General features: G+C 38.0%; 1 protein-coding gene across 5 annotated transcripts in view; it reads right to left on the bottom strand.

Moving 5' to 3' along the window:
* The window catches only part of TPPP (tubulin polymerization promoting protein), a 55,416-nt gene that overhangs the window by 16,962 nt on the left and 16,590 nt on the right, over positions 1-21,864 (bottom strand). For all 5 annotated transcript variants that reach the window (XR_014882235.1, XM_003204706.5, XM_010708261.4 and 2 more), the window contains exon 3: positions 1,847-2,000. Coding sequence is in view for 4 of the 5 variants with exons in the window: in XM_003204706.5 (XP_003204754.2) it covers positions 1,847-2,000 (154 nt within the window). In the remaining variant the exon portion in view is untranslated. The remainder of the gene's footprint in view (positions 1-1,846; positions 2,001-21,864) is intronic.

Genomic DNA, 21,864 nt, shown 5'->3' with positions numbered 1-21,864 from the left:
TACGGCAAGGGAGGAAATTGTTTCTGCCCTTGTGAAAGTCCATCTGGAATACCACACCCATTGCTGGGGCCTCCAGCACAAGATGTAGATCTATTGGAGTGGGGCCAGAGGAGGGCCACAAAGATGACCAGAGCAGTGGAGCTCCAGTGAACAAAGGCTGAGGCAGCTGGACTTGTTCAGCCTGAAGAAGAGAAGGCTCTAAGGAAGACCTCATTGCAGCCTTCTAATACTTAGAGGGAGCTCATAAAAATGAGGGAGACTGACTTTTTACATGGTCTTACAGTAATAGGACAAGAGCAAATGGTTTTAAACTAAAAGAAGGAACATTAAAGTAGGTACTAGGAGGAAGTTCTCTACTCAGAGACCAGATAGGCACTGGAACACACTGCTCAGCAAAGCTGTAAATGCTACATCCCTTGAAGTGTTCAAAGACAGGTTCATCTGCTCCCTGGGCAATATGATCAAGTGGGTGGTAACTGTCCAATGCAAGAGGTTTTGGAACTAGATGATCTTTGAGGTCCCTTCCAACCTAAGACATTCTATAATTCTGTGTTATTAACTAATTCTTCCTTTTGGTTGTGTACTGCATATTCAACTGAGCATCTCTGCAAATCATTGATCATTGTCTCAATTTTTTTTTTTTTCATTCTAGAGTAAGTCTTTTAGATTGCTTACTCCTAGACATTTTGGCATAGCTGATAGCAACTTTGAGTGCAAAGGCCTAGAATTGTGAGGTTTTCTGCAGCTACCTAAAGAAGACTTTATCTTTCTCCTCTGCTTGATCAGTAGATCTGTAGTTCATGCCTACTACAACATCACCTGTGTTGGTCTGTTCTCTTCTCTTCACACACAAGCATTCTATTCATTTGTCATCTGACCTAAGCCAGGACCCCATGCTGTCAGGTTACGGCTTTGTACTGAGCACAAGTCCTCTTTCCCTTTTTCCCCACCATCTTTTCTGAAGATCCTCTATTCATCCTTCATAGCACACCAGTCAGAAGAAGAGCAATAGGATGAAATCCTGTAGAAACCTAACAAACTATACAACTCAAAAGAGATTTCTCCACTTGACATTTTCACTGCTCATTTGTGCAAAACCAGTTTCAGGAGAGATTATTTGCTGACTAAACTCAGGGAGACCACTAACTTTAAACAGCTGAACTAGACTGAAAGGACTATTCAAGATCATAGTGAACAATCTAGTATCTACTGAATTAACTACAAAGTAAAAGCTTGTCCAACCTGAACATTTAGAAGGATAACCAAACCTATGTACATTAGGTTTAAAACTTATTTTATTAATGTTAGTAGACTTATCAAAGTTTACATGCCAAAAAGAAAAAGATAACAAAACAGAGAGCAAAGAAACCAAAGACTAGACCAAATGATAATTATTTCCGGATTTCTGGTTTTGTGGGATTTACTTGGTTGATTTTAAGGTGTTTTTTGTTGTTGTTGTTGTTGTTGTTTTGTTTTCTTTTTACTTGACTCTTCTTGGTATTTCACCATCAACTACCATCAACATAGAACTGTTTAACGAGGTTCTGAATTTACTTTTTTATTTGGATACATCACTCTTTATAAACATTTGTGTTTCAACCAGACTAGAGCTCTCCTTGATTTTTTCTGATTACCACATGGTACTACAATTCCCAGTAGAAGCAATGACAGTGCTATACACACCACAGCGCAATAATCACGCACTACATAACCTTTGTTTTCACTCTGCTCAGTACAGCTGTTGCCTCCAGGCTCAGAGACACACTGCAGAGGAAGCAGGTGAGTATAAAGCTAGGGTAGAACAAAAGACAGCTAAAATAATCCATCCATGAGAACAGTAACATACCGTTACTCCAGATATAATTGGTGCTTTTCCTTCAATTAGTTTATATATTTCTTGAATTGCTTCTTCATCACTTTTTTCTTTAAATCGCTTCTTGGAGAGTTCCTGAAGAGCTTCTTTAAATTGTTCAAAACTAATAGTTCTAGAAGACTTTCCCCTGCCAAAACATACAGAAATTTAAAGAAATTATAAGAGAACACAACAAGCATCCCAAGAATAGCAGAATATTCTTAGTTTACCACAGGGAATAAGAGAAAACCGTAGCAGAAAAGAAAGAGCCATTTGCACCATTTCCCAGCCCACTAAAACATCACTTTCTTTTTTATAAACATCAGTAGGATAACACTTTAAATAATCCCACAGATTCAGAAATAAAGAGGAACTAGAGGAAACGAGGAAGCTATCAGAACGTCTGTAGCTCAAAGCAAGACATTGGCCGTCTGTGGATCTGTATCCGTTAAAAAAAAAAAAAAAAAAAAAAAAAAAAACAGAAGCATCTTTGGTGAATTTCATTATTTTTTTTTTTATTCCTTAGCTGTCAAGAAGATGGGACCAGCTCTTTTCAGTGCTGCCCAGCAACAGGACAAGGGGCAATGGGCACAAACTAGAACGCATGACGCTCCATCTGAGCACAAGGTAAAACTTCTTTACTTCGAGGGTGATAAACCACTGGAACAAATTCCCCAGGCAGGTTGTGAAGCTTCCCTTGGAGAGGCTCAGAACTTGCCTGGACACTTTCCCATGCAGCCTACTGTAGGGAATCTGCTTTAGCAGGGAGGTTGGACTAGATGTTCTCCAGAGGACACTTCCAACCCCTATCATTCTGTGATTCTTGGAATAACAGTTCATGTCACTTTATTCACAGATTCAACGTGTTCACAATTCAATTTAAAATAGCAATTGGTGTTAACCATGCTAGTGTATCATTAGAAAGCTTAAAAATCCTCTTTTATCAGAGACAAATTTTGTAGTGATTAATTTACATATGGTCCTTGTTTACCTTCTTAGACCACCTTTGTAAAACAATCACATTCATGGAAAAAAATACAAGCAGTCTTACAAAGCCCCCAGAAATTCAGAGCTGAAGATTTCCTGTTGTATTTACCAATGGGAAGCCCATATTCCCACACTAGTAAGATTTGCTTAGGTTTTGTTCCAAAGGAAAGGATTTTGCTAAAACAACTACTCCTATTTAGTAAATTACAGACTCCCAGATCTTCAAATGAATTTACACATTAAAATTTAAGCATTAGTTTTAAGCTAAAATTCAGCAGATCAAATAGAAAAAATTCCAAGAAGATGTTTTGATTGACACTAGAAATGGTACTAATTAAGGCTACAGCAGAGTAATAGAAGATTTTTTGATTGCTTATGAAATAAAGAAACCCTTGAAGTCAAATCCACGTTGCTGGGAAGCATGCTACTACATCAGATTTGTTTACAGCTTAAGCATTTATTCTTATGTCAATTTGGACAGCATCTCTCCCAAATTAGTGAAAAAATAAAAAACCCAGACAATCCTTTTAACAGGGACAGCTGTTTATCAAGAAGTAAACGATGGATGCAAGCATAGAGAAAGCATGCACTGGCAGCAGAAAAATCAAGCTAGAAAAACTACGACAAATTTAATTTAAATTCAACTGTCACAAAAAGCCACTGCCCAGAGTGAGTCAGATTTTTTTTTCTTTCTTTTTTAATCTCATTTTAGACACATTCAGGGGTCAAATCGCACTCAAACATGAGATTGACTCCACTAACAAAAGGGAAAAGGAAGATTTCACAGTTTAAGATACCAACAGTTCGGAAATAAATCCTATGTCAATTAACATAAAATGAAGCCTCATCTTCTTCTTTTTTTAATAAAAATGAAAAATTAATTATTTCCAACAAAATGCCAGCCTTAGTACAATCCTTTATATAACGGCTCACTACTGGTATCTTTCATCTCCAACATAGCTCCACATGTAGCAAATCCCTATATCCCTACCAGTACTACCAATTCTAGGCAAAAATAAATTTTATATTTTGATCAAATTCAGCTTTTTGCAAGCACTTGTCTATTTCAAGTGAAGTCCGTTCTGGATTATCTCATGGAATTAGCTAGTAAAAGAACACAGTGACAGTGGAAACAAAGAATACAATCCAACATTTCATTAATCAGAAAAAAAAAACACTGCACACAGTGCAATTAACTACTTGGAATTCATCCAGAACTCTCATTAATAGGATTAACATCCTTATGATGATAATACATGTTCAAGAACTTTTAACTAGCTCAAGAGGTCAAGACTTCGTATTTGTGTACCACTTATTTAGAAAAAGACTACATCAGCAATCACCACAAAGCTTCAGCATAAGGCCACACTAAGGCCCTTGTTCAGTAAAGACTCACAGCCAAATCTACCAGGTAGACCTTTCACGTGTTACTTTCTGTATCAGAAATGTTACCTGGAAGTCAACAATCAGCACTGCTACAGCTCAACCTAGATCATCAATCAGAAACACATTACTCCCAGAGTAATTTTTCATGTTCACAATGATTCCTTCCTCAAGGCACTCTATTCAGCTTTACTATTTTTTGTTGCCTTTTTGTTGCTTGTTTTTGCGGCTTCCCTCCCCACCTTCCTTTATTATCCCATTTAAAGTTTTGGGGTTTGCGCTTCAAAGGCAGAAGTTTTTGAAATGTAAAGGGCAGGAGAAGAGAAAGTTTGGAAAGAAAAAGAAAACGTTAACAATAGAGGGCATGTGGAAAAAGAAGGCTTTCATGAAAACACAAGCGCCATAAAAGTGGTCTCCACAATGAAAAGTGAAAAATATGTACAAAAGGGAGACTAATATAATTTTTTAAAGCCTTGTGCCTAATTATGATACACAGACACCTTTACGTTTAGGAAGGATAAGCCATGGCATTCTATTCTAAGCTACGCTTCCTATAACAAACAGAATTATTCAAATGCATCACCCTTCAGTGATGCAGAAGGATTTCAGAAGGAAAGCATATCCATAGTACACATTAAATTTCTTTCTAACTGGCCCTACATTTGGAAACAGACCAATGGTATTAAGAAAAATGTCTGGAAGGTACCCATCATTCTCCCTTTCTTGATGGATCTCTCCACACGTGACCACTAGATTCTGAAATAAAGTTTTAATTCCTCAGTTTGTTTTTGGAGTCCAGGTTCATATACCATGGAATCACAGAATGACCTGGGTTGAAAAGGACCACAATGATCATCTGGTTCCAACCCCCTGCTTATGTGCAGGATCACCAACCACCAGATCACGCTGCCCAGAGCCACATCCAGCCTGGCCTTGAATGCCTCCAGGGATGGGGCATCCACAGTCTCCTTGGGTAACCTGCTCCAGTGCCTCACCACCCTCTGGGTGAACAATTTCCTCCTAATATCTAACCTAAACCTCCCCATCTCAGTTTAAAACCATTCCCCCTTGTTCTATCATGTATCCCTCCTGTATATATGCTCTTTTCAAATACTGGAAGGCCACAATGAGGTCACCCCAAAGCTTTCTCTTCTCCAAGCTAAACAAGCTCAGTTCCCTCAACCTTTCCTTACAGGAGAGGTGCTCCAGCCCTCTGATCATCTCAGTGCCCTCCTCTGGACCCGCTCCAAGAGCTCCACGTCCTTCCTGTGCTGGGGGCCCCAGGCCTGGACGCAGCACTGCAGATGGGGCCTCACAAGAGCCGAGTAGAGGGGGACAATCACCTCCCTCTCCCTGCTGGCCACCCCTTTTTTAATGCAGCCCAGAACACAGCTGGCCTTCCGGGCTGCAAGCGCACACTGCTGGCTCATGTCCAGCTTCTCCTCCACCAGGACCCCCAAGTCCTTCTCTGCAGGGCTGCTCTCAAGGAGATCTTCCCCCAATCTGTATAAATACCTGGGATTGCCCTGGCCCAAGTGCAGCACCTTGCACTTGGCCTTGTTGAACCTCATTTGGTTCACATGGGCCCATTTCTCCAGCCTGTCCAGGTCTCTCTGGATGGCTTCCCTTCCCTCCAGTGCATCATCTGCAGCACTCAGCTTGGTGTCATATGTATAACAACTATCGGTTCCAAGCCTGGACATCAGTGTAACAAACATAAAACAAAAAAGTTCAAGCACCGGCCCAAAGCGAGGTGTAATAGCAAATGACACAGTATTTATTTGCAAATGTTATTACTAACATTGTCACATGATAACAAGATTAGTCCAGAGTAATGTGAGAATTTACTGCTGCAAATTAATACTTCTACACTATTCTACGTTATTTGCACCTGTATACTGTTTGAAGTAACAACTGACTACTCGATAATTATACTCCGTATAACCCACACACAAAATCCTCGACCAGTATCAGAAATCTATCTGCAACAGCACTATTTCAGTTAACTGTTAATACAGCAGTCTCCAATTTAACAGTTTTCTGTCTAAATCTCTAATCTACAAAAAGTCATCCTATACCACTTGCTAATCATGTTTCCTTTCATTTTTCTTAGATTCAAGAGGGGAAAGGATGGTGTAAAAACAGTCAAAGAAGCTTCTATTCTTGCTATCATGCCAGGAAGGACTACAGTATAAACTAATTGGCACTGTTTAGTGTTGGCAGTTGTCACCTGACTAGAAAGTTTGGGTATGTGAGTACGGAAAGTCTGACACAGGTCTGGAGGCAGCATAATTACAGATGGGAGTACAGCAAATGTTTTTGAATAAATTCTTATTCAATTAATTTTGTTTCTAAGGTTTACTTACTCTAAATTCACCGCTGACTTGCATGTGTCAGCCAATTCAGATGTCACTAAAAACGTGACCATTCTCTCTTGTAAATCTGAGTAACTTCAATTTTGAATACTCCCCATACTTACGTCCTTCCCAAAGGAGACAAAAATGAAGGATTGCTCTGCTAACAGAATACCCAAATGGCTTATCTGTCACAGTTTCTGACTTACTGGCATGGCAAGTTTAATTGGACAACTTCTAATGCGCTACTCCTGCTCTCACATTCTTGTAAATCATTCCTCCATTAAGAATAATCTAAATAATCCAAATTAATCATGTAATGGTATCACATTCAATAGCAAACTTTACAACTCCAGCCAAAAATCTTCATCAATAAATATCTACCAGAATTATTCCCTAAATCCTAACAGAACCAAATGTGTTGATAACTTTCAGAGCAGACTAAAAGACATGCCTTTTCCTCAAATCTCTAATGAATGCAGATTTTCTAACAAAATTAAGATTTGAAACTTGGGCTGTATCTGTTCTAAATACAAAAACAAATCTGAACATAGAAACATGAGAAATGTGGCTGCTTAAAAAAAAACACTGTAATGAGAGAGATAAAGAAAAAGAAACATGCTTCTTGTTTCTCTTAATGTATTAAAATAGAAAAAACAGATGGATCTTGTTCAATTTGTCAGTAGCAATCTGCTAAAGTAAAACTCACTACAGCTGGAAACTCACTGATTTTCACATGCCAACAGAATTTTCTATTTGCAAATACAACTAAAGAGAGAGGGCAGAAGACACTGCCATACAACTCCACCAGGTTTTATGTACTGTAGTATTTAACAGCTCTGAAGAAAGGCAGCAGTAAAAGAACCAAGAGAAAATAAAACTTGAAGCATTGCCCTGCATCAGAGATTCCCGCTCAATTAATGGGTAGAACTGGGATACTGAAATTGAACATCTGGATGATGATGGAAGCAAGATTCAACTGGCAAATCCTAAGGAAAGAATAAATCCTCCCAAAATATATCCTTGGCAAAATGATCTTAGGAAGAATCTACAACAGAGATCTTCACCTAAGGTGGTGGGAATATTTGGAGTGGGGACATCTTTGAGCATACGGCTATTTAACAGAAATAAGTTCCCTTCAGAGAAAGATTAGAACCAAACAAACAAGATGTCAAGAGAACTTTTACAATTTTTCTATAGATCTAACTTGCTTGGTTCTAGCAACCTGGCGCAATCAGAAGTAAGGACCTAAACTGAACATGTTCACTTATCCCATAGTCACAGGGCAATGCCATTATCAGTTTTATCATCATTCATCATTTTATTATCAAGGACAGCAAAACAACAAGCATGGCACAGAAAAAAATGCAGTGTGAGATGGATTCTTTGCAACACAGTGATAGCAATATACAACTGATAGAAATGTCTCTGAAATCAAGGGGAGGGCAGCAAGGACAGAAGAATACATATAATTCATCCAGGAAGTGAACACAGTAGTACCAATTCACCTCCAGCTAATAGTTGTATCACTAGAGAATGAGACAAGTATAATACATCTAGATCCTTCTAAATACATGAAGATGTGACAGCATGTGAAGTGCTTTAAAAATCTGAAGCAAGAGGACTTCAGTAGTTCACTGCAGCACTAGTAGGTATCTTTGTCAGCATTGGAAACACAATACAACTTGTGGATTTAGATAAAAGCTATTTACTAAGACAGAAGGGGAAAGAAGGAAATAAATATGCAATGATAACTATATATATATATATATATATATATATATATATATATATGCAATGCAACTGCTCACCACCCAATGACTGATGCCTAGCTAACAGTACAACTACTTGCTGATCAACATTCCACCAGCATTGCGAGTCTTCACCAACCACAATGCCCAGCAGCCCCAAACATCAGCTGCCCCTTGGCCAACTCCCCACAGATGTATAGCCTTCAGTGTAATTTCACATGGTATGGACTAATTCCTTTCCTAATTCAGGCCACCTGCTCTGGCTCTACCCCACGACCTGCTGTCACACCACATCATAAAGCCAATGGCTCTTCTCTACTGAATGGCACAGCCTGGCCCCAGGTGCATTCTCATCAGCAACAAACAAAACGTCAGTGCACAATTAACAGTTTTGGCTGAAACCAGCAAAATATTCACCTTTTATTCCCTACCAGTTACACCCAACATTTTATCACACACCCTGATTAATTACATAGGTGTCACTGCTATAGGCTATGGGCCACCCTCTAATTTGTCCACAGAGTTCATTTCGTCCATGACCAGGGTTGCATCTGTTATAACAGTCCAGAGCAGGAGAGATGATGTATGGTGCTGGTCTGATGTAAGTTGAAGTCAGTTCTAGTTTGGAGAAAAAGGTAAGAATTCATTCTACTTTAATCTAGGAGGTTTTTGCTGTAATAATGCTGATTATAGCCTCTTCTCACTCAACATCAATACCTCAAGGTACACACTGGACTTCCCAAACTTTATGCATAGTGATGCAGTGAAACCAGGACAAATGGGAATAAAGAGGGAAAAAGGAGAAAGAAAATTACTTGGCAAAAACATGCAGTAGGTAAAAGCTTCAAAAAGAAAACACTCTAAAACAAGTAAAAGATGAATAGAGATTAATGAATTCAAGGAGGATGAGATGAAGAAAAATTTGAAGCAGAAAGTACATCTGATCGTAAAGATGGGGATTGGAAGAACAGACAAAATTAGCTTAAGAGAGTAAGAGTGGGTTGGGTTTTGTTTTTGGTTTTTTTTTTTTTTTCAGTTTAAGAGAATAAAGATAATGCTGCATCTGTTTATTTAAGAATACACATCTACGCAGACCTATGCAGCAGCTAGCTACTAATAAAAAATCTTCTAAGGAAGTATTATACAAAGAAAAGAGATTTTCTGGTTGTGAATCCCTGAACTCTACTCAAGGAATGCAGAAACTTTACACACACAAAACAGACAAGTCTAAAACATACAAACTTAATCACAAACATACTATTATCCTTGACATGCTGTCTACTTCTGGGCAAGAATCTTATAAAAGATATGAAACCAACAGAGTTATTGAGAAACGTAAAAACCTATTATTTGCATACATGAAGGACAGGCACAGTTTCTCAGCATGACTCAGGAAAGTTAACTGCCAAGGGACACAGACCAAGTGGTAGCAGAAGCAGCTTATCAGAGTACAGAATGATTCAGGATACAGCCTTAAAATAACAACAAAACAAACCAAAAAGAGAAAAAGAGACACCCTAGAAACAGGCCTTGATCCCACATACTAGAGAACAAACAAGTGCTGAAGCAGGAAGACAGTGCCTAAGATTAGTCCTGCAGATATTCCAGTTTCTTATTCAGAGAGTTGAATTTATTCAAAGCTCTCTTTCATTCTTGCCATCTTAGGGATATTCACTGTACTGAGAACACACCCACAGATCACAGAGGATGAAGGCAGAAACTTCTTAACTGCAACTGCATCGACCTAGTATTTTAGAGCTGCCAAGGACATCTCTAGTCACATCTGAAGTACAAAAATCCATGATGATAGTGTCACAGAGTTCATTAAGTCTGCCTCATAGAAGTAAAAGAAAGCAGTTCAAAACAGGTGAATATTTAAATGTTTAATTACAGTTATCAATATCTAATGATTTCATTCAACAATCTTCCCCAGGCTATGACAAGCTTATGCAACCTAGCAATAAGAAGTTCTTTCCTATTACAGCACACCACACTTAAACAGCACATCCTCTTTTAAAGAGCAGAAGATTACATAGCCACTATAGCTTCAAAAGTTTCTTCTTATTGAAATGTAGAGGCTTATGGCAAAAGAATTACAGCTGACGTAGCAAAGAATCAATATTATTTGTACTTTCTTTTAGAGTTGAGCAATGCACACGTACTCATTGCCTGATAACTAAGGAAAAGTAGGAACTGTACAAACCATCAGTCTAGAGCTCACCAACCATCCCATGTGAATGGACACATTCCTGTCACAGGAAAATAACAGCAGATAGGTTTACTTTGATTCAGACTCTACTGCATTAAAATGTTTATTAAAAGGGAGAGCAGTCTACATTCAGTGAAAATACGTTCCACACAAGCACTGCTGAAAGGAACCTAGCATCAGTAAGGGCACCAATCCACAGGCAAATATCCACTAAGTAATAGAGAATGCATTTGACTCCAAGCAAATAATCCAAATGAATTAAACAAAACTAAGCACTGAATATAAAAATAATATATCTAAAAATAATGTAATCATTATTGAATACAAAAACGATCACAAAGATTTCAAATTAATAACAATTTTGTGGAACTTCTGTCATATTATTTATTAACCTGAATTTAAGTACATGAGAATCACAGATAAAGGATACCAAGGATGACGTATTGTTAGCACCAGCATCTTCTGGATTTTGGCCAATTCCAAGAATAGTGTGCAACACTTCAAAAAGGACAGGAAAAAAAGCAAGACTCGAAAGTAGAAATCACATATTTAAAAGAGACAGTGCTATTGTTATTAATGAAACTCAACAGAGAAAGAAGTATCCCACTAAGGACTAGATGGTGCATGATTATGTGATACCACATCTTATTTCATTGAGAAATAAATAAGAAATAATCAAACAATTACATGAACTCGAAGAAAAATGGTATTATTAAATTACTTAATGAATTAAGAGCTTACAATGTTAAGTCTCAAGACACAAGAGCTTAAATTAAGGTTTCATTAAGACCTTCGAAGTAAACCATCACGCAGGTAAAGAGAATAAGAACCAAATCGAACTCATTTTTACGCAACAACAGTGAATATCCAAGATTTTTTCCTAGCAACATATTATCCAAATGTCTGTCTTCTTTCAATTTTTTCTTAAAATTTCATTACGAGAAACTTTATTGTGCTACCAATTTTCCCGGAACATTTTCTTGTTTTCCCCAAGTTTTTGTGCTATTTCAAGCAAAAAGCCTAGTTCCATCTTTTTACAAGGTCTAGCGTTACGAGACGTTTTTAAATTACCAGATAGGGTCTTTATTTCTATAAAAACTGTATTTTTCAAATGTTTGGACAATTCACATGATGGCAAGGTGACGGGTGGGTGGGTGAGAGCGTTACAGAAATATGTTTTTAAATCACTACAAAGTTCAAGTAAAATTACAATTGCAATTTGAACATTTTATTGTTCTTACTGTATTCCAGACATTCTTCCCTGTTTGCAATGATGTCTTTGACAAAATTCCCACTCTAATTCAGAAACTGTTGTTCAGAATAAACAAAAAAACCTCACCAAATGAAGAAAATTAAAATAAAGGGAAATGAGCACAAAAAGCATGCTTTAATTCACATTCACCCGTTACTCAGGCACTGTAGCTATTTTTTAGCGATCATACCACCGAGATAAAATAAGTTTACTCATATTTCGTGGTCAAGTAATTTGACAGACTTTGTTTTGTGTGGTTTTTTTTGTTTTTTGTTGTTGTTTGTTTTACACAAAGAAAATTATATTTATATTTATACTATACATTAAAGTTTCTCTAATTTTTAAAACATGATTTAAACATTAAATAACACAGAAAAAATGATGCTATAGAAGCCAGAGCATCAGTCTCATCTAACCTGAGGTGGGATTTGCCTTTAGAGTTTAATGACACAGGGTTTAAAAACCAACAGATTTTTATAGGCTTGTCCAAATTAGAAAATATCATTACCAGATAGCTATAAAACAGCAGCACTCCAATTTTTAACAGGATTTCATCATGTTCAACCTTATATAAGCATAAGAGCAATTTCTGATTCCAATGAAAGCTCAAAACCAGTGAAATCTACTGAAGAGTAGGATATGCTCATGTAAGTAAGAGTGCATGGATGTTGGGTTGTTTTACTAAATCAGAAGATAGAAGCAGAAAACCTACATATACATTTATTTGTAGATACATTTTCTGTTGGACAAATGGGAAAATGGTAATATTGAAAATAAACAACTGGTTTTAACCGAAAGCATAAGCTCAGGCTTTGGGAATCATTGGTCATGGATAGAAAAAGAAAGGTGTGAAATCAAGAACAATATATCAGGTGGAGGAAGAAAAACTAAATACAATGGCAATCCATTTGCAGAGGTCTTATGCAGAAAAGCTCACTGAACCTATCAGACATAATCAACTGCCAAGAGCTAATCTGTATGCTTCAAGAAAGGAGACTTCAGAGAGAAGGTATACACACAGTAGAAATACCCCAATTTCTCTCTCCAACAAAACAAGATAAATAACCTAAAATAAGGAAGAAACTGCACAGCTCCCCTTCTGGAGAATTATCCTCCCCCAGGAAAGAGAGAACTATGGGGGTTAGAAGGGGGGGAGGAGTGGGTCACATGAAAGCTCTGGGGAGAAAAAAAAAAACCTGCCAACATTCCCACCTTAGGAGTAATCCATTGATATTTGAATTTCCATACAACTCCAAGGTTCACAAACCTTCTCTGCTCCCCAACTCCCTCTTGTCTTCACATGTTCTAAAACAGCATTAAGTGACTTAAATTTACTAATGTAATTTTTCTAGATTGCCAGCAGTCATTCCCATTTTATGGAACAGAAATCAACGGAACAGGCAGACTGAGGCCAAAACAGTCTCTCAAACTGTTTGCTATTAAAGTAGAAGGATATCTGAAGAGCTATCCAACAGAAAATCATCTGAAAACAACTGCATTATTTGAAAACAGAAAACAGGAAACCTATAAACATCTAGATGTGCAAATATTGCTTTGGCCACAATAGATTTTTTTTTATTATTAAGCATACATTTGAAATCTAGATCATCGGTGTTTCAATACGTTATCCAAAGCAAGAACAATTTCTTAAAGCACTGTTCAATTAGCTATGAGCTGGCAGAATCGTCAAGTTACTCCAAGAAGGAACAAACCTGGTTTGCTTACTCCAAGCAAACGCACGCGCGTACACACACACACACACAAATTTGCCTATCATTCAGAAAAAAAGAATGAGAAAAAAAAACAGGAAATGAGAAACAAAATAGGAAATCTATGAGTCCAATCTAATTCTTACAGATATAAGAAAATAGGAAATAAACTAAAGAGGTGCTTTAAGACTTATTTTCAAAGTCAAAGTCATCGAGCATGCATTTAACTCAAACATTTTTTCAGTCCTCTTCATATGACAAAATAAAAGTCAAAGGTAATCCATAAGCAAATTCAAACTTTCTCAAGTAGTCTTCAAATTCTCTATTCCTCTTGTGATTATTTGGCAGATAGTTTCTAGTTCAGATTATATAAAAGTCATCTAGAATATATGCAAGAATAGGTTTAAAAAAAGTTTTAGTTGGTGAACTTTTTGAAAAAATTCAAAAATTTTTTGAAGACCATTCATTGCATAATTGCAATCAGGTAAGAAATGTTGAAACTTGATTCTCTAAGGCTTGGTATTTGAAGAAATGTCAGAAGACAAATTCTGTGTTGAGGACACAGTTTTGCTCAGTTCACTTTTCTTAATAGCTTCGGTGTGACCTTACCTCAGAAAAAAAGTGGGGAAAACACAAAACACATTGAGATATTTTTATGGAACAAGTTAACCTGAAACTGAAGCATAATGAAAAGACAGCTCAATACAAATAGACTAACACTTTATATTTTTCAGAAAGCAGATGCTACACTGTAGTGACAATAAATTAAAAGAAAAAAAAAAAACCACCCAGCACACTAAATCCATACATATTCATACACCATTGCTGCTTCTACCCAGATGAATGAAAAAACATACAACCAATTCTATTCTCTAGGTTGAATAGTCCTAGCTCCCTTGGCTTTTCCTTGTAGGAGAAATGCTCTAGTCTCTTCATCTTCACTGTGGCATTTCAGTACGTCCATGTCACTCTTGTACTGCAGAGCCCAGAACTGGACATAGTACTGCCACTGTGGCCTCACCAGGGCCAATCAGAGGGAAGGATAACCTCTCAACTTGCTGCTAACACTACACTTAATGCAGCCCAGGATATGCTTTCAGCCTTCTTTTCAGCAAAGGCACACTGGTTGGCCCATATTCAACTTGGTGTCCACCAGAACAAGTGAACACCAGGGCCTTTAATGTAGATCTGCTTTCCGGTTCATCGGTCCCTGGCATATATTAGTGGGTTGCTACTTCTCAAGTGCAGGATTTTGAACTTCTTGCTTACTAAACTGCTTGAGACTTCCGTAAGCACATTTCTCCATTCTGTCAAGGTCCCTCTAGATGGTAGCATGAGCCTCTAGTGGTCTATTAGCCACTCTTTCCAGTTTTGTGCCATCTGCAGGCTTTCTCAGGGTACAATCCTCCCCATCATCTCTATCATTAATAAATATGTGGAACAGGACTGGATCCTGTATTCATCCAAGGGTACATACTAGTTACTGACCCACAACTCCACTCCACTGATAATCACTCTCTGGGCCCAGATTTTCAGCCAGTTTTTGATCCTTTCACTGCACATATTCAGCTCATACATTAACAGCTTGTTTACAAAGATCACACAGAAGACAGTGTTTCAAAGGCCTTATAGAGACAGACAGAGCAGAGTCCACTGCTATGTCCTTAACTACCAGGCCAGACACTTCACTATAGAAGCCTTTCAAGTTGGTCGAGCTGACTTCTAATGACATTCTTGTTCGCAGCCTGGAAGTGGCTTCCAAGATCAGCTGCTTGATTATCTTCCCCAGGAAGGAGGTTACATATTCCTTTTGAAGTCAGGAGTAACATTTATTGTATTCCAATCCTCATACACTTCTCACCGAACTGCCACAATCAAAGACTGAGAGCAGCTTAGCGATTACATCTACCTGTTTTCTCAGAACTCCTGAGTTCATCCAATTACAGCACATGGAATTAAGTGCATCCAGTTTCCTCAAGTATTCCCAGACCTGATTCTCTTTTACCAACAGTATATCTTCATTGCTCCAGATCATCTCTCTGGCCTCTCCTTCCAGTCCAGCTATCATTGTTTCCTTGGGTTTGATACTTATCTATCAACTCACTGTTGTGGTCTAACCCAGGAGATAGTTCAGCATCACAAGCCTTTCACTCACTCTCCTTGCCCCCAGTGAGGTGGGGAAGATAACTGGGGGGGGGGGGGGGGGGGGGGGAAAGAAAAAAAAAAAGTAGTGAAACTTGTAGGCTAAGAAAAAAACTATTTACTAAGACAGAAGACAAAGAGAGAAATAATGGTAATGATAAGAATATACATATTTACAGAGCAAGTAATGTACAAGCAACTGTTTACCACCCACAGACCAATGCTTAGGCAGTCCACAAGCAGCAGCAGCCCCTCCAGCACACTGCCCATGGTTTATAGTTTTTCCCACGTGATATTGTATGGAATATCCCTTTGGCCAGTTTAGGTCAGTTGTCCTGGTTCTGTTCCCTCCCAGCTTCTTGTGCTCCTCTCAAGCCCCCTTGCTGACAAGATACTATGAGAAGCCTTGGCTCTGCATAGCATTGCTCAGCAACAGCTAAAACATCGGAGTGGTACTGTAAACTGAGAAGCAAAAGGGTTAATGTCCCAAATACTTGCTAGAAAAATAAAAGAGCCACCACACTAACACGAGAGTGGTTGGAGTAGAGGACCTTGCAAAGGCAAGACAGCACTTTTCCAGGCTGATGTCCTTATCTTCTGAAACCATGCAAACCTGTTAAGCAATAACAGACAGAAGGTGACGGAGAGATCTAGCAAATTCTACCTGGGCACTAAGAAGGGTCAACTAGTGTTTATTTCAGCAGGGGGTGAATGAGACCCCCTGCAGTACTTCCAACCCAACAAACCAATTTCAAATACACAGTAGACTGAGCATAATGAGAATCAAAATAGGTTTAATCAACTTGTCCTAGTACTACAAATTATCCTGGGGAAAATGATTGGATAGAATAGTAAGCAGGGTAGTCACCACTCCACCTGTCTCACAGCACAGACCCTCATTGCTGCAGACTTGAACATACGTTTTTTTGTTAAACACAGACTGTACCAGATAATGAGTCCAAGATGCTGTCTCCTCTACATGTCTTCACTTCGGTAGCTTCTCATATCAATCCCACACTGCTCTGCATCTCGCAAATCAAGTAACATCTCAGTTCTCAGTGTTGTCAGTTCCCTTCAAAAGCCCAACAAACAACACTCCACACTAAGTAACAAACACCTCAAATATCAGGAAACATACAAATCCAGTGTTAATTGGTATACCGTAATGAGTATACCTGGAGATCTTGTATAATGAACTCCAATCAGTAAACAGAGATCTTGTTTTCTTACACTGATTTCTCAGTTGTGGTGAATGAACTGTTACCATGTTACAGTGTCACTCTACGTCTGTTGTTGGCTGATAGAAAAACAAAACATCCTTGTTACAAAATAAAAACTATCAGTCCTATCTTTTGCACAGAATAAATTACACAGCCACTATCAGCACAATTGCTTCAGTCATTAGTTTACTATTTTTTTTTAAACAGCGTTTTCAGCTGAAAGGCACAGAATAAAGATTCAAGACATCTGGGCCATGAAGCTAGTGCTGTCATGTGTCATGGGAGTCGCAGCCTGGTGCCAAATATCACCACTGCTCTGCAGCTGCTAGTGCTCATGATCACAAATAGCACTAAGTGGTACAATGCTCTGCTGTGTCAGCAGAGATGAAGAGTCAAAGGAATTAATTCTTCTCATTAGATTATAGTGGCTTATCCCTCTTCTAGAGACTTGCACTTTTATACCTGTTAAGAAATAGTCCAGAAGACCTCAGGAAGTACACACACTCACAGATAATAACAGAAAAGATTCACCTAACTTCTTGAGAATACATGATTTCTCTGGGCTTAGTGTCCAAACCTTCTCCTAAAAGGAGATCCAATTAGAAAGCCTTACTCGCAATCCCCAGAAGATCTGCATTTCCCTGGAAGAGCAATAGCCCTCAGACCAAACACAGAAAATTAAAGCTGTAATCTTTTGAACCCCGACAAGCTTAACAAAGGTCCAAGATCTCACTAACTTTTTTCTTATGTCAGCTCTACTAACTCCAGTGAATTTTGGTTCATCTGTTATCATGACATTGAAAGGCAAAGACCAGTTTATAGAGCAATGAGAACTGCAAAGAGCTAAACATTCAATTCACAATTTTGATCTAAAGCAACAAACACGCTTAAGAAACAGAATCACTGAGACAAAAGGAAATGACAGTTAAAAAGGCAACAAAGGTGCACACACAAAAAGAAGAACATAATACAGCAGAATAATACAATTTGCAGGAGAAAAATGCATGTATTGAAAGTTATGTTGCTGCATAGGCTTGGCCTGTTTGCAACATGATACAGTTGATACAGATAAGCGATCATGAATTTTCTGGATTCAATAGCACCTCTATCTCAATTTTGCCATCAAAGGTTCAGAAGAATCCCCAGAAGCTTGTGCCACAATCACGAAAGGAGTGTAAAATTGAAGTATTCACCATGATGCTAAAGACTTAAACAGTTTGGTTGGTGTTCAGGGATAGGAAAGGGGTGATCCTTCTGGATTTCCAGGAAGCCAGAAAAACCATCAACTGTAACTGATGCACTGCAACGCTTACTAAGCTGCAGGCTTGAACTTCCAGAGTCAGTCCAGAGAGGAAGACAACCTTTTTCCTCACAACACAGTAATGCTGGGCCCCATACCAGTTTGAAAACTGTAGAGCACATTGCCTATCTTGGCTGGACTGTCCTACCACACTCACCATACAGTCTGGATCTTCCAACTGTGTGCATCAATGAAAAATGGACTGCATGGGCAACATTTTCCTAGCAATGATGTCAACATAGCAGCTGTGATAGCATGGGTCGCCTCTGCTGGTGCAGACTTGCACAAGCACAGCATACACACTCTTGTTCATTGTTGGGAAAAATGCATAGCTAATAGTGGAGACTATGTTGAAAGATAGTGTTTTGTAGCTGAAAATTTGCCCTATCAAATAGCGTTATTGCACTCCTTGTATTTGTTGTAGTGTCTATGGAAATAAGTAGGAGGCATTACTTTTGGAGTATTGACAAATAAGAAAAATAGGTACACAATCTTGCCAGCTCCTTAGTGAAAACATCAAATTTAAATCTTTCACACCCTCATAGCAGTGGTTAACTGCTGCTGAACTAAGTCCAGGCTGATCTCAGGTGGAAGCACTCCTGTAGAGACTTGACAGATCCAGAGTGTGGGAACTAGGCTAAACAGCTTACTCTGCTAGATGCACTAAATATAGAGTATGAGTGGAACTGTTCAGGGCACATGAAAATTGTTGTGAAGATTCTCCATGGGAACAAAAACTTCCTTTCTCAAAAAGATGGAGGAGTGTTTTCTGGCCTTCAGAATACATGGCTTCCTCAGCAACAAGAAAACATGTCAAAGCAACATAAGAAACTATTAAAGGAATCTCAGAGGACAATTATGCTTTCATTTGATCTTTCACCAAAAATATTTTTAAAGGGTGGAGAGTATGGTATATTTGTAAAGCTTCTGTAGATTAAACAGCTTTCAATAACAATCCTGTATAGAACTGCAAAAATTTGTTTAAGATTTAACACATGGTAACATCAAAACAAACAAATGTTACTATGGAGACAACTACCTAAATAAATGCTCATAATGGATCCAAGCCCTGATGTCACCCAGGCCTGCCTGCAACTATAGCAACATGTCAGTATAAACAGAAATATTTTGATTTTTCTGTCTAATAATATCATAGAATTAACAGTTTTATAGCAGTGCTTAAAGCATTCTCTTGTAGTACTGAGTGATAACACTTCTAAAATAACAGCAGAGGCATTTATATCGTGGCTATTACCATATTAACTACATACAACAAATGAAGTACGTGTATGGCATAGCTAACATGCCACATTCCTGAGTGCAGTTGTTGACCTCAACAAAGAAATTTAAGTTCCTAGAACAACATGCCAGACTGCTGGTCAGAGATCAGTAACACCTATTATTAGACATTCTGCTTTCCTTAATACAAAAAACCCTCAAGTTCTTAGACTGTTGTGTTGTGTCTCTCAGTCTTGCAGGATTAACAAGAATGCAGACGCATTTTTCATACTAAATGCAGAACATTTATGTGCCCTTTTTCTGTGTCACCAATGAGATTGCTTTCACTCAACCCATCTTGCAAGCACACTAAAAGAAGCATGACCAATAAACTTTTGCAATTCTGGAAGAGTTGGATAAAAGAAACAAGTCAGTTAATATACAAAAATTTCAAGAAAGCAGGCAATCATTTCAGCTACCAAAAGGATAACCATGGAATTCCCATTCCCATGAAAACCATTTATTTCTAAGTACTGCATATCCGCAAGTTGCATGCCACTAAGCTCAGTATACCCAGAATGTATTACCACACTTAACATGTCAAATACAAAGGACAGGTGTCAGTATACAATAATAAGTATTGGAAGTGGAAAAAGATTATTGGAGTAAGCTAAAACTAAGATATCTATATTAAACTCCACATTTTACCAGGAAGCCTGAGCTGAAATTATAAAAACATGAAATAATATTTCTTGTCCTGTCATTAAAATTTCAAACACAGTAATTTGTAAAATGTTTTCTTCTCATAGAATACAATTGCAACTTGTTTTCGAGTATAACAGTTAAGCTAAAATATTAAAAATAAATAAATAAAGCATCTGTAGCAGAACAATAGATCAATCCTGAGAAAGTTAGCAAGATGGCAAACAGGTACCTTATACACAGAGATAGTACTTACTTTCTAGTATTCTGACAAAGCTTGCCACTGTCATTCACTACAAGCATTGCTGGCTAGAAAACAAACTCTGCTAAATGCACTCATTTCCCAGTCAAAGACCTGACTGAAAATTTGTTTGGCCAGACGCAACTGTAATCTTATACAACAAAACTTTTCTTCTAGTATATGGACTGTGTTCCCTGGCCAACTTCCAGTAGCCACCAACATCATCCATCTTTATGGATGGCTATCAGAATCACGGGTCAAAGTCTGTCCTGTGAGATAAGAGCAAAGCTGGTGAACATAAAAGCAGCAGTGAAGTACAGAGTTTAGATACCCAAAAACTTAACTCTTTCATTTGGTATGGGAGAAATACACTGCAGTTTCTGAGGTGCTGGAAACTCATTTACAGTGTTTAATGTTTTCCATTTAACAAGGACGCTAAAAAAATAAAACAAAATTTGAATTGTCAAACAAAAACAACACAAAAAACACCCTTGTGCTCTGTTTGGAAATATTTCATTGTAAGATAAGCAAGGAGCTTATATACTGAGTAGGCCTTTCTTGATGCATTCCAAATTTATCGTTAATCTTTAGCTTAGGGTTAAATCAGAAATAAGAGAAAGAAAGGAAAAGTAGTTTTAAAATACATGATATATATGCAAATAAGAAAAGAGTAAGTAACTAATAAACAATTAAGGTAACTGCAACAAATGCAAAAGTATTCCAACTGCTAAATAAAGGAGGGAGAGGGGAAAGATAGCATATCTCTTCTGAAATGTCCACTCAACAGCAGTCTGAGAAAATGCTGAACAGGCACACTCCACAGAAGCAGACAAGAAACCCTGAGCTAAGCAGAGACTGCTGATCAATAGCAGTGTGATACACTGACGTCTTCTTCAGCCCTAAGTCCCTGCCACCTCACAATTAACTCCTGCATAATAGAACTGGATTCATTTTTCCCCTAGCAGGTATCACAACAGATACTTCTTTAAATCAGCTAATTATCACAGAGTTGCCCTATCATTAACTTGCCCAGACACCAATGTGAGAGAGTAGTATCAAGATTTTATTATTTACTGTAATGAAAGCGAATTAAAGTTGACAAAAGCTAAAGAAATTTTAAAAAGAAATGCCAGCATCATACATCATAAAGTCAAGAAAAAAAAAAATAACCAGTTTGGTGTGACCAGTACCCTACACTTTAAATACGAGCAGCTGTTTTGCTGGACATAGAGACTATGCATGGAAAAAGGCCTTAGTATATAGCCCACCTTAGCCTCAGTTCTTTGAGGCTGAATTTTGTGAAGATTTAAGACTACATCCTGACTTCATTCAGATATTATTCAGGAAATATTCACAGCATTTACTGTAGTTTAAAAAAAAAAAAAAGTTTGTTAGGACATAATCAAGACAAATACAGGTTATTCCATCTCTCTGCACCACATTACTCTTCAACACCTGCTATGCTGAAGTCAGTTTAATGTAGCAGGCAGAACCTGAAAGCAACAGCTTCACTAAGGAACATTTAAAGAGACTGTGACAAAGGC

Source organism: Meleagris gallopavo, chromosome 3 (genome assembly GCF_905368555.1).
Source record: "Meleagris gallopavo chromosome 3, MGAL_WU_HG_1.1, whole genome shotgun sequence".
Classification (NCBI taxonomy): Eukaryota; Metazoa; Chordata; class Aves; order Galliformes; family Phasianidae; genus Meleagris; species Meleagris gallopavo.
The sequence above is the reverse complement of the archived record's forward strand: the minus strand, read 5'-3'. Positions and strand labels throughout refer to the sequence as shown.